The following is a 12,755-nucleotide window of genomic DNA, read 5'->3' on the forward strand; positions in this document are numbered from 1 at the left end:
ACAGTTGATATCATTTGATTATATGGCAATATAACACCTCTTTTTTTATTAACAACCATTAGTTGTTAATGTGTGGTAGGGGTGTATAAGGCATCCTTACTGCAGTGATATGGTCTAGATGAACTTTGTAACTGAGAGAACAAAAGTCCCCAGTGTTCATTTCTAGAGAACAGTGCACAATGTTGTTGAAAGTAAGTGCTTGCTGCACTGTGGCAGGAGCCAACACCAGATACTATTGACCAGTTGATCTTTACCGCTTTCAGAGGAAATGAATGGTTAAGACTTTTGTCTTCCTGAGTTGGGCTTTGCTTGCTGGGCTATTGACACACACTTGCTATGTCAAGACCCTGTCATTTTCTGGCTTTAAAATTAGATTAGCATTTTTCACTTGTCTCATAAAAAAAAATCATTGGAATAGAACAGAACATAATAGTCAAGAAGAATCTACCACCTAGTGGCATACCATTCTTACCACTTTCATTCAGATTCCCTCAAGTTACACAAGTGTATAATGTTTGTTTTGGCAAGACTTAACAATATTGTTACCAGGGTTTCAGAAGTCTTTACACACTGGATATGGTTTCAATATCCAGCACCACAAAACAAAACATTTTCCATCACAATGTTATTGAGCCTCTAAGAGACCCTGGCCAGATGCCTCCCTAATATGGTGGGCACTCACTTCTGCCCAAGTATTCACAGCATGTGTAGGTATAGACCATAAGAAAACTAATGCTGGGCGTGGTGACACATGCCTGTAATCCCACCACTCTGGGAGGCAGAGGCAGGCCAATTACTGTCTGGTCTTTGGCCAAGGTTACACAGAGCGAAGCCCTGTCTCAAGAAAAGAAAAAAACAAACAAACAAACAAACAAAAAAACCCTAAAAATTGCAAGGAGTTTCATATTTAAGAAAACAGGTTATGCCCAGAACTTACTTAGCTCTTAAACTGAGCCAAATGCTCCATTCTGGTCATAACTTTGAAAACCGATTGGCTTCAAATCTAACAATTAGTACAGTTATTTTGGGGGTTGTGTTATATTTTATTCCAGTATTTTCCTGAGGCAAATGAGATATAATGTCTGCATGTACAACTGCATGCCTGAAGAGGGCACCAGATCTCATTATAGATGGTTGGGAGCCACCATGTGGTTGCTAGGAACTGAACTCAGGACCTCTGGAAGAGCAGTCAGTGCTCTTAACCTCTCGGCCATCTCTCCAGCCTCCAACAGTATAATTTTAAAATCAGAAAATTAGATTTTGACATAGCGTTGTGTATATCAACAGCCTGGCAAGAAAGGTCTACCCAGGAGCATTTGAAACCTATTGGATCAATTTTGATATAACAAGTGTGGAACATTTTTTTGAAATCTTATCACTGGTATCCTGACCAACCAAACTTCTGCAGGCCCTGCTCTAGCTTGTCCCTACTGTTCGTATGTCTTATGTCATTCTCAGCTGCCACTATGTGAGTTTTTTAACTGGTAGTGGAATCTGAAGGGATAGGAGAACTGACTAGGGGATCAAGCTGTCAGCCTGCAAAGATCATTGCTGTTACAAGTGATTACTATGCCTTGCAGATGACCATTAGCCCCCAAGAAAGATAATTCATTTCACATACAAGGAGCTAGCCTCACCCCAAAGCTAAAGCTTGTTCCTAAAATACTGCCATTCGATAGGGGGCTGCCATGGAGGCTGTACCACCTGGGGATTCCCTAACCCCTAACCCTGAGCAAGTCACTGTGTTCTGTGAAATGCTTTTACCTTCCCATGAGGTCAGATGAGGAACCTTGAGTTGTGTTTAGAAGCTGACAGCCTGCCCTGCCTGCTTCAACTATTTCTAGAAAATTATCTCCACCTTTGCAAGCTTACTGTTGGACAGAAAGCAGTGTGCCTTCTGGCTTGTGGGAGGTAGTCTTCCAAGCAGGGTAGCTGGGATCAAGCCTGGGATAGAAACACTGACAAAGGGCTTCCAATTGTACTTTCTCTTCTTAAAAGAAACAAACAATTAACAAAAAAGTAAAACTTTATTACATACTCATTTCCAGAAAGGACAGAGAGATGGGTCAGATATTCCAAATCATTGTACTGATTACAGAAAATGCTCACAACCACTTCGCAGAAACTGTACTGTGGTTTTGTTTGTTTTTTGGCCAGGTGTGCTAGTGTATATGTGCAATCTCAACATTCACAAGCCTGAGAAGGGTCTCAAGCTTGAGGCCAGCCTAGGCAACAGTTAAGATTCTGTCTCAAAAAACAAACAACAACAACAACAAAAAAACAAACCAAAAAAAAAAAAAAAAAAAAACACATACACACAAACCAGTTTTTTCATAAATTATCAGAATATCTGGAATAAACACATCATTTCTAAATAACCTACAAGCCCAAAGGTTAACAGAAGCCAGTTGCAACCTAAGATGAAACTGTCGGTCTGGAATATTTTTCTGAGTCTTCCTACGTAGCTCAGGCTGGCTAGAAACTCATGATCCTGCCTTTGCCTCCCACATGCTAGAATTACAAGCATACGCCACCTCCTCTGGTCAGTCAGTGGGGGCTGTTTCATTACCTCCAAAGAACCTCTCACAGGGCTGTCACCTACTTGCCATATACAAGCCACAGCCTTTTTGTAATTCTACTTCATTCATGGCTTATATCTACCTTATAAGAAGCCAGTCCCTTTACCCTTCAATTCATTTAGCTGCAATAGACACAGGAGCTCTTAACTGAGCTGACAAGTTGGTTTTCAAAGCAAGAACCACATGAGGAAAATCTTTGATAAATACTTCAGCAACAAAAGTTCCTAGATTGGAGTATATGAAATTATCAGTTGTAAACAACCACCATAGTACCTGACAGGTTTTGTGCCAGAGGTTATGGGTTGTTCAGTCAATCTGCTGTAACCACCTGATACAGCACAGCCAGTCTTCTGTCTGAGAAAGTTCCTGTCACACCTCATAGGGCTGTGCTAGTGTAGTAATGCTAAAGTAGAAAGCTTTCAAAAGGCCATCTAGCCCATACGTTGCCTTCTTCAGCCTGGGCCAGAAATAAGCACCCAAATGTGACATTTGAGATATCCTCTTCCTGGAGACAACATGAAGCCACAGCACAGCCTGGACAGGGAAGACAAGGAAGGGAAGGCTGCAACCAGGCCACCAGCAGAGGAGAGGGTGCAGTTTTACAGGCAGCCTCAGGACCGCGTAATCTTGTCTGGGGGCATGAACCCTGTGTCCCCAAGGGTCCTGAGTGCAACACGACCGTTGGGTCGGATCACCAGGTGGGTGATACTTCCGTTGTTGAGGGACAGGCGGAGCCAACCTTCCGGGGGAAACTGCAGTGCTCTGGGGAGAGAAAGATAATGCTGGCAGAAAGCTCAGGCTGGTACAGAGCTGCTTTGCTCAGGGGCAGAAGCTGAGGTCAGGCAAGGCTGACAGCCTTTTGGAGTAGATACATTTAACTGAGGTGCTCCTGTCTTCAGAAAAAGGATATGCAGGAGGAAGGTCTCAATGGTCCTCTAAGTAAGGGATCCAACATGTGGAGACAAGGCCTCAACTAAGTCAGAAATGTTCTCAGGGCTAGTAATATCAAGACATTTACTGTTTTCCACTATAACAAGAAGCATCAAAATTTTTGCTAGAAGTATTTCTGACAGGATGTGGCTGGCCTCCCAGAATAGAGGTGTATAAATCATGACTTCTGCAGTATTTCCATGCACTTGCGCGAGCTCATTCTCACTTTCACTCTCCCTAGTTTTATTTTGTTCTGTTTTTGAGACAGGGTTTCTCTGTGTAGTCTTGGCTGTCCTGGAACTCACTCTGTGGACCAGGCTAGCTTTGAACTCAAGGGATCTGCCTACCACTACCTCTGCCTCCCCAGTGCTGGGCCTTCCATGCTATTTAAGAGTACAGAATTGGGGCTCTTCTAAAGAACCAGAATTCAATTCTCAGCACTTACGTTGGGTAGCTCACAACCTCTCATACCTCCAGCTCCAGGGAATCCTTTTTTTTCTGGCCCCTGAGAGCACCTACATGATACATACACGAGTATTAACTGAACAGTTGGTGTCTTTCATTGTCTAATAATTGACTGTATTTTATCCTCAGAAACTGGCCCAAGTTAAGTTCTGCCACTTAGCTTACCAACACCTATGACATTTCCTGCTGCTAGGTTTATCAGTTTTAACGCGTAAATACTGTAAAAGCCTTGTGATATGTCCTGGCTAATATTGAAAAGGGAACATATTTGCTTCCCACACACACTTTTTTCTTTTTTTAAGTTTTTATGTAGCTCAGGCTGGCTCAAATTCACTAAATAGTAATAACATGACTTTGAATTTCTGATCCTCCTGCCTCTACCTCCTAAGTGCTGGGATGATAGGCATGCACTACTACGCTGTGCTGCTGGAGACAAACCCAAGTCTTTGTACAGGCCTGGCAAGCACTCAACCAGTGGAGATACATCTCCAGTCTGTTGGAACAGGGTGCTGTTGTAGACTGCTTCTTAGAAAAACTTTTGGATCCTCAGGGGGCTACACAGCTATTCACATAAACAGGTTTCATTTGTTATTTTATTGGAGACAGTCATACTGTGCATCCTCTGGCTCAACTTGAAGTTGCTATATAGAAGAGGCTGGCCTAGAACTCACAGAAATCCACCTGCCTCTGCCTTCTAAATGCTGGGATTAAAGTATGTGCCAGTACACCCAGATCATAAGTGGGTGTTACTTTATATACGATACCACTTTATTTTGTTTTGTTGAGACAGGGTCTCAAAATATAACCCTGACTAGCCTGGAACTCAGATCTGCCTGCCTCTGCTTCCTGAATGCTGAGATTTAAGGTATATGCCACCACATCTGGCATAAACTATATTTTTAAAGAATAAAGTGGGGCTGGAGAGATGGCTCAGAGGTTAAGAGCACTGTCTGTTCTTCCAAAGGTCCTGAGTTCAATTCCCAGCAACCACATGGTGGCTCACAACCATCTATAATGAAATCTGATGTCCTCTTCTGTTGTGCAGGCAGAATACTGTATAAATAATAAATAAATAAATCTTAAAAAAAAAAAAAAAAAAAGAATAAAGTGAGCCTATGAGACGGCTCAACTGGGTTTGTAAAGGCCCTTGCTATGCAAGCCTAGCAAGTGCAGTTCAGTCCCAGGAATCCACATAAAGTTAGAAGGAGAGAAGTGACTCCATAAAATTGTCCTTGCCCTCCACACAAGCTCTATGGCACACATAATAACTATTTTTTAAAATGAAACAAAATCTTTGTTCCTTGGTACTGAGGATCAAACCCAGGCTCCTGTACATTGCCAGACAGGCTATTTATCACTAAGCCACATCCCAGCCCAAGATGACTATGTGGGCTCAGTCCTACCCTTCACAACCCCAGATGCTCACTCCTGAATAGGACTAAAAACTACCTGCTTTTCCTCACAGAGAAAGTATTCTTCCCAAGCTCATAATTACTTCTTTCTGCATTTTCAACAGTCATCAGAGACTATTATAGAATATAAGATAATGAGGTACAAAATAGACAGGGCATTTCCTGGATTGTTCACATGTTAAGAGGAATACATGGGGTGGATCGTGACAAGCAGTTGAAACATCCATCATTTTAGAAGCACTTGCTCTTATTGGAGAACATGAACTCTACTACCAGTTCTCAGTAATATGGAGCTCCAAGAGCCCAGTAGGGATTCCCAGCTCCCCAACAACCTTGTATTTTCTTGAGACTGATGCTCACCTAACTGACTATGAGGTTCCCTAGTTATCCCTGGGCCTCTGAGGGGCATGGGTGACAGTCTAAGAACAGAAAACAGGCTACTATGCTGGCACCCATGGAAAAGTGGCTAAAACAAGGATATACAAGGAAACAGCATGAGCCTGGAACATTCTGTTGTACAGAAAGTAAAGAAAAATTCAAAACACAAAGCAGACTGAGCAACAAACCAGGAATCACAAGTCATGATGTACAAGATGTCCAATCACATGTACAGGACTAGCAGATAAGTATCATATTTCCCGAGGTGCCCACACTGCTCACAAACACACAAACATGGAGAAAGAATGTGCTTTAATAGAAGTACTGGTACCAAGAGGATGACAGAAAGAAAATCTCAGAGCAGGTCCAGTGTTGACTGCTACAGCAGCATAGACCAACAGGCAGTTGGAACAAGTATGTGAAAAAAACATGACTGGCCAGATGGTGGTGGCAGTGGTGCACGCCTTTAATCCCCAGCACTTAGGAGGCAAAGGCAGGTGATCTCTTAAGTTTAAAGCCAGCCTGGTCTAAAGAGTGAGTTCCAGGACAGGCAAGGTTACACAGAGAAACCCTGTCTAGAAAACCCAAACAAACAAAACCACGGGACTTTGAGTGGTCCTTAGACATTCACCAGTATAAAGTAATGGAGACCAGAACACAGCTTGTTGAGCATATACACTGTCATGGCCAGTTTCACTGGGGACCTATCACTGATACAGCAGAGGAAGGCAGAACAGAAAAATATTCTATAGACAACTGATGAGATTTCGCCAGTATTACCCTCTGAGTCAAGACCAAGGAAGCTCCCAAGGCTGAAGAAACCAAGGCCAGGAAGGATGGTGGCAGAGAAACTGGGTGCTGACACAGTGAACTAGACATAGGAGTTTTTGATTGCACTTACCTACAAACAATATAGCGGATGACATTGGCATGGCATATGAAGATCTCATAGCTGTCCTCCTCCTGTTTGGCATCAGCTCGGTGGATATAGTTCCTGAAGGCAGCTTCAATCCGGGCTCCATCTTCATAGTACTGCTAGGAACAGAGCAAGGAGTTGTCAGTGTGCAAGCAGACAAGGCTGAGGGCAACCCTTGCCCTAATCCAGTGGCACAAGGGATGGCATTTTTACCACAGCCTCTGGCTTCCAGTGAGAGACAGGTGGATCTGGTTCAATAGGGGCACCTTCGCGTAGTAAGTCTGTGCTGACTCTGGAGACACCTGGAAGAGAGTAGACTTTTTCAGCAATGTATCCTAAGAGTGAATCTACACTCTCAGCATGGTAAACAACCGGCACTCACCTGGCAGGTGCTTACTGATGATGTCTGTGGTCTCCACTGCACGGGTCATAGAGGAATGGACAATTTTATTAAACTTTAATCCCAGGCTTGCAAGTCGGATCCCCGTGAGTTCAGCCTGTTCTCGACCTTGAAGGAAAAATACTTGCGAATGTCATCCCAGGACCTTCCACTTACTGCAGAAACAGCAAGGTGCCATCAAACACTACTGAAGATGTTATCCTCATAGGCAGAGTCGGGCCTCAGGGAACAAAGAAACAATCAGCTGTCCTCAACCCCAGGGAAAAAAATGCACCTGATTCAATTAGCAATGAGTAAAGCTTGCCAGCAGTGAAATGTGGACCCTTCGCTATTCCTATTTTTACTCAACTATATTGAAAGTCAAGTTACAATGTAACATAGCTCATTGGTAGAATTGTCTAACATTCAAGACCCTAGGTTCAGTTCCTGGGACTCATAGGAAAGACAACAAAATCAAGTCTCAGTATCAGTGGCCCACTGCCTTGTGACAATAGACACAACATGACAACATACAGAAAAACAGAAAAACTGAACTGGGCCTGATGGTGCAGACTTATAATCCCAGGACTCAGAAGGCTAGGCAGGAAGAGTGCCACGAGTTCAAGGCCTGCCTCATAAAACAAAGCACAAACTACAAACTGATTCTCAGAGGACACAAGGAGACACTGGTATTAAATATAGATGCTTTTCCTCAAATGTAATTTAGCTGAAAACATTCCAAAAAAACCATTTTTCTTTTGTTTTGAAAACAATTTCTGCTTGATATGGTAACCTGCGTCACCACAGTGGTGACCTGATTTCTTGCTTGTGCCCAGGGGTCAAAAGCAACAAAGCAACACCTCAGGTTGCTGGAACAATCTGCTGAAAAATAATCCTGGAGACATATTACCATCAAACTTTTGAATGTGTATACATGGAAAATATGCCATCCAAGTTAAGAAATTGTTTAAAATGTAAAGGCATACTACCATGTATTCATGTTCCCACCTACCTGGGAAGCAAAGCAGGGGGGATCATGAATTCAGACCTGCCTAGACTACATAATGAGACTCTGTCTCCATTATCACCATGCTGACAGGGGGTGGAGGGAGGAGAAGAAGGAAGAAGAAAAGGGAGAAGGCCTATATCCCAGGTTCAGCTGATAACTTCACCACCAATCAAGGAGTCATACCTAATGGGGTCAGAGTGCGGTCCTTTTCCAGGGAGCCATCCACATGGTACTGGGAATGCCGGATGAGGAATATATGCCTTGTAGCCTTTGCCTTATAGTGGTCCAGCCTGGATGCCAGCTCTTCTTCTCCAGATTCCACGTTCCTTTTCTTCAGGTTAATGAGAGATACTGGCTCTCGCCTATTTGTGAAAGTATGTCTCGTCTTATGACCTCTCGTCTAAGACACCTTTCAGTTCTTGCGAAAAGGCCAGGGGGAAAGCCAAGTCTAGAGAGGCTAGCCTCATTAAGCATACCTTCACTCTTCACACAAGGGCCGGGCCTACTCTGAGTGACACAAAAGTGGGCATGACAGATAGGTAAAGCGTGAGGTTCGTGCTCTTGGTGAAGATGGACCGAGGAGATGGTTCAGGGGTTAATGTTATAACAAGCAGGAAGCCCGGAGTTCAGAAGCCACATAAATACTGGGTAGGCACAGTGATCCACCTAAAATTCCAGCTTCAGAAGGTGGAGACAGGATTCCCAGAAGATGCTATCTAGTGGCAAGTCCTGGGCTTGACTGAGAGACAGTGCCTTAAAGGATAATCTAGGAGCTTGATCAAGGAAGAATCTCTTGATCTACCTCAGTCTTTTACACAGACCCACAAACATGATCCCATACACATGCACATGAGAAGGAAAAAAGAAGAAACTGTCAATAGCATGTAACCAGGCGACAGGATAGGTTGTGAGAATGAGTAGCTGCACTGCAGCAGAGCCTAGAATTGTGCTGTTGGTATGAATCTACTAGTTATGGGGCTGTTTCATTCACATTTATTTTGTTGGTTATGAGACAGGGTCTCTCAATGTAGCTCAGGCAGAGGTCACAGCAATCCTACTTCAGCCTCCCAAGTACCAAGATTATAAGCACATACCAACATCCCCAACTTAAATTAAAAATACTAGACATGGGCCTTTAGCTGTATTTTCTCATAGTACAAATTTGTACTTGTGGGAACATGGGATGCTGAAGTGGAAGGATCACAAAAGGCCAGTTTGAATAAGAAAATCAAAATATACTTAAGTCCTTTGTAGCTGAGGAGTCCTCAGTTATATATTCAAGCAGATGAATATAAAAAATATTCAAAAAATATGCATCTGTACTAAATCAGGTCTTTTTATGTAATTTTACCTCAAGCTATATAACAACTACTTAGGAAGCAATTTTATTGTATTAATAATAATCTAGGGATATATGAGGATAAGCTACATGTCTAGGTTCAGTACTATACTATCCTGAACAACAACAGAGTTTGGTATGTCCAGAGATCCTGGAACCAATCCCCAGGATACAGAAGGATTACTCTAGTTAAGTTAAAATTGAATAAAAATAGAGCTTTTTTTCCTAAATCACACTAAACACATTTGAAAAGTTCAGCAGTCACTGGAGTAGTGACCATCACAATGGTTGAGTTAGTAGTGGCCTGGGTGTAGGAGCTGAAGAAACTGAAGCTACAGTTCAATGGACAGGAACAGGGCAAGCCAAACCTGCCAAAATTACCACGGTGGAAGAGGAAGGTCTGCAGAATGTGGCAGTAGCTCAAGTATTATCTGAACAGGCTAGCCTGGGATGTTAATCCCTTATACGACCAAGCCAAAGTCTTGTTGCACAAGCAGGAATATGTGGGGCTAGACCAAACAAAATTTGGAGACTACTGTCAGAGAGGAAGGCACACCAGAAAGACATCAAGTTGACATGCCCTCTTCCTAGTCTCTTCCTGTAGTAGTTTATCCATCCTTCCCCACCTAACAAAGATCCTGTCACTCACTGTACAGGTCCATCCACACATTTAGACATGGCACGCAAATATGAAAATAAGCAAAAACCAGCTAACCTAATTCTTTTTGCTCTTTTTGAGACACCGTGTTTCTATATAAGCTCAGGCTGGCCTAGAATTCAGAGATCTGCCTGCCTCTGACTCCCAGTGCCAGGATTAAAAATGTGCAACATTATACCCTGCTTCCATGGGTAACCCTTAGTTCTACTTGAAGCACCAGGTTCTCTGACCTCTATAGGAATAGCATGCATAATACCAGTTTTCCGCAGACTGCAGCAGAATTTGTGAGGCCAACTTGGGCTATGTATCAAGACCCTGACTATAAGTAAAGTTCCTTTAGCATTTCAGATCCTCAGAGGATAATGGTCCTGGGACACAAACCTTCGGGTGGACCGTCTTTAAACAAGGACTCTTCCAGGAAACTGGCCCGGCCAAGCATAGGTACCCTCGGAGGGAGGGATGGTTCAGCACGGAGACCCTTGGAGGACGCGCCAGCCTGGTACGGGAACTCTCAAAGGGCCGACTGCCCCGGTTCACACAAACTCAAGAACCCCTACCACACACCGTGCTCTTCAGGGCACCGTTATCAGCCACACCGCGATGAATGTAAGAAAACAGGCCAGAGCCCCACCCTCCCGTCCCCGCACCTGTCCCAGTTGGAGTCCCAGACGCCGGGCCCGGGACGCGGGGCGCCAGTCCAGGCCTGCGGCTCGGTCGCGCGCGTGTCTGCATCCCCGCCGCCTCGCGGCTTTCCCACCGCTACTGCCGAGAAGAGAACAGCAGCTGAGCCACCCGCCAGCCCGCAGGCCGCCAGCTGAAGCGCCTGCCGGAAAGCCATGCCTCAAATCGCGCGGCCAGACAGCAGGCCGCCAGGGACACGCTTCCGTACGTGCCCGCTTCCGGCTGGAGGAAGTTCCGCCCCTTTCCCAAGACTGAACAGGAAATGCGGCCTGGGGTGCCACCTGCCGGTAGTCTCAGGGTGGCAGATGCACACGCCCTTCGCTTGGTGGGTGTGAGTACCCAGGGGATCAAAATCTGGCACTGGGTTTGGGCGAACTGAAAAACCTCCAACTTGGTTCTTGCTCTAGACCTAGAGTTTTTGTGTTTTCTTTTGTAATCCTTAAGTTTATACATACTGTTTAACTAGAAGCATTCACCTCCAGAATTTATTCCATTTTTTTTCCTGAACTTTCTGTATTCAACTATCAATTCTCCATTCCACACACCTACCATCCTGCCTCCAAGTTTTACCGCCCTAATTGTTACCTATCAACTGACCAAGTCCTTCTGAGTAGAAGGAGTCCAACTATTCTTCCAGTGCTGGCAGTTTTGAACTGTTGACCCAAGGCGTAGGGACTAGACTAGCAGGCCCAGAGACTTACTTGAGTTTATGGCCTTGGGCTTTAACTATCAACAGGCCCAGAAGGTGGCTGCTATTATAATTTTCAACTTTGAGCAGTAGTGAACAGCAGCAGGCATTTGGTAATATTACTGCTTTTGAATGAACCTGTAACCTCAGAGATTCTCACGCCTTTGGCCTTTAACAGTGACTAATACTACAGCTCTTTTTCTTTGGGGAAGGGAGGGTGGAAGGAGGGGGTTGAGACAGGGTTTCTCTGTATAGGTTTCTCTGTGGGTTTCTTTGACCGTCCTGGACTCACTTTGTAGACCAGGCTGGCCTGGAACTCACAGAGACCCATCTCCCTGCCTCTGCCTCCTGAATGATGGGAGTAAAGCCCATGCCAGCAAGCCTGGATTATGTGGCTGTTCTGAGCATTAAATTTTTAAAGAAATAAATTTGCTGCTTCATTTCAAAAAATTATTAGTGCACTTCTTTAGTTTACATGTCACTGCAAAGTGGGGGCAATGGCATAATGGAGACACTAAGCAGGGAGGCATGTGTTGAATTGTGGTACCACGTAACAGTGCAGTTTTAAAGACCATTTATGTATTTGTATATAAATATTGGTAGAAACCGGGCTTGATGGCCCACACCTGTAATCTCAGCACTCAGGGAGACAGAGGCAGGCGGATCTCTGTGAGCTCAAAGCCAGCCTATTCTACAAAGCCAGTCCAGGACAGCCAAGGCTACACAGAGAAACCCTGTCTCAGAAATATAGATAGTAGATAGATAGATAGATAGATAGATAGATAGATAGATAGATAGATGGATGGATGGATGGATGGATGGATAGATAGATAGATAGATAGGTAAAAATATTGGTAGACTGGGTACACAGCTCAGTTGGTAGGGTGCTTGTTTAGCTCAAGCAAAGCCCTGGGTCCATCCTCAGTATTGCATAAATCAAGTGTAGTGGGGCAAACCTATAATCTCAACAATTAAGAAGTGGAAGTGGGAGATCACAAGTTCAAGGTCATCCTTGGAGTTCAAGACCAGCCTGGAATGCATAAGACCCTGTTTCTAAAAAAGAGGGGTGGATGGGCTGGAGAGCTGGTTAATAGCACTGGCTGCTCTTCCAGTGCACTCAAGTTTAATTCCCAGTCCCTGTGTGTGCCTCCAGTTCCAGGAGGTCCAACGCCCTCTTCTGGCCTCTAAGGGCAGTGCATACTCATGGTTCACAGACATAAATTCAAGCATACATTAATACACATAAAACAAAAATAAGTAAAATCCTTTAAAATATATTAAAGGAAATATTGGTCAAAGTATCCAGGGCTAGGTTTGAGAA

At 44.1% G+C, this 12,755-nt stretch overlaps 1 protein-coding gene across 4 annotated transcripts in view; it reads right to left on the reverse strand.

Moving 5' to 3' along the window:
- The window catches only part of Pgam5 (PGAM family member 5, mitochondrial serine/threonine protein phosphatase), a 29,611-nt gene extending 18,223 nt beyond the window's left edge, over positions 1-11,388 (reverse strand). Inside the window, exons 1-6 of one of the 4 annotated variants that reach the window (XM_055606054.1) lie at positions 10,713-11,352; positions 8,252-8,430; positions 7,063-7,188; positions 6,894-6,982; positions 6,666-6,799; positions 2,009-3,113 (exon numbers count right to left, since the gene is read on the reverse strand). In XM_055606054.1, the coding sequence (XP_055462029.1) occupies positions 3,032-3,113; positions 6,666-6,799; positions 6,894-6,982; positions 7,063-7,188; positions 8,252-8,430; positions 10,713-10,903 (801 nt within the window). In that variant the 5' untranslated portion in view covers positions 10,904-11,352 and the 3' untranslated portion in view covers positions 2,009-3,031. Of the gene's footprint in view, positions 1-2,008; positions 3,342-6,665; positions 6,800-6,893; positions 6,983-7,062; positions 7,189-8,251; positions 8,431-10,712 lie in introns of those variants that run through there. The other 3 variants (XM_055606052.1, XM_055606053.1, XR_008720001.1) reach the window with 3 other exon arrangements.
- Between the last annotated feature and the right edge of the window lie 1,367 nt (positions 11,389-12,755).

The sequence above is a fragment of the Psammomys obesus genome, unplaced genomic scaffold, assembly GCF_907164565.1.
Source record: "Psammomys obesus unplaced genomic scaffold, mPsaObe1.curated_primary_1811, whole genome shotgun sequence".
NCBI classification, from domain to species: domain Eukaryota; kingdom Metazoa; phylum Chordata; class Mammalia; order Rodentia; family Muridae; genus Psammomys; species Psammomys obesus.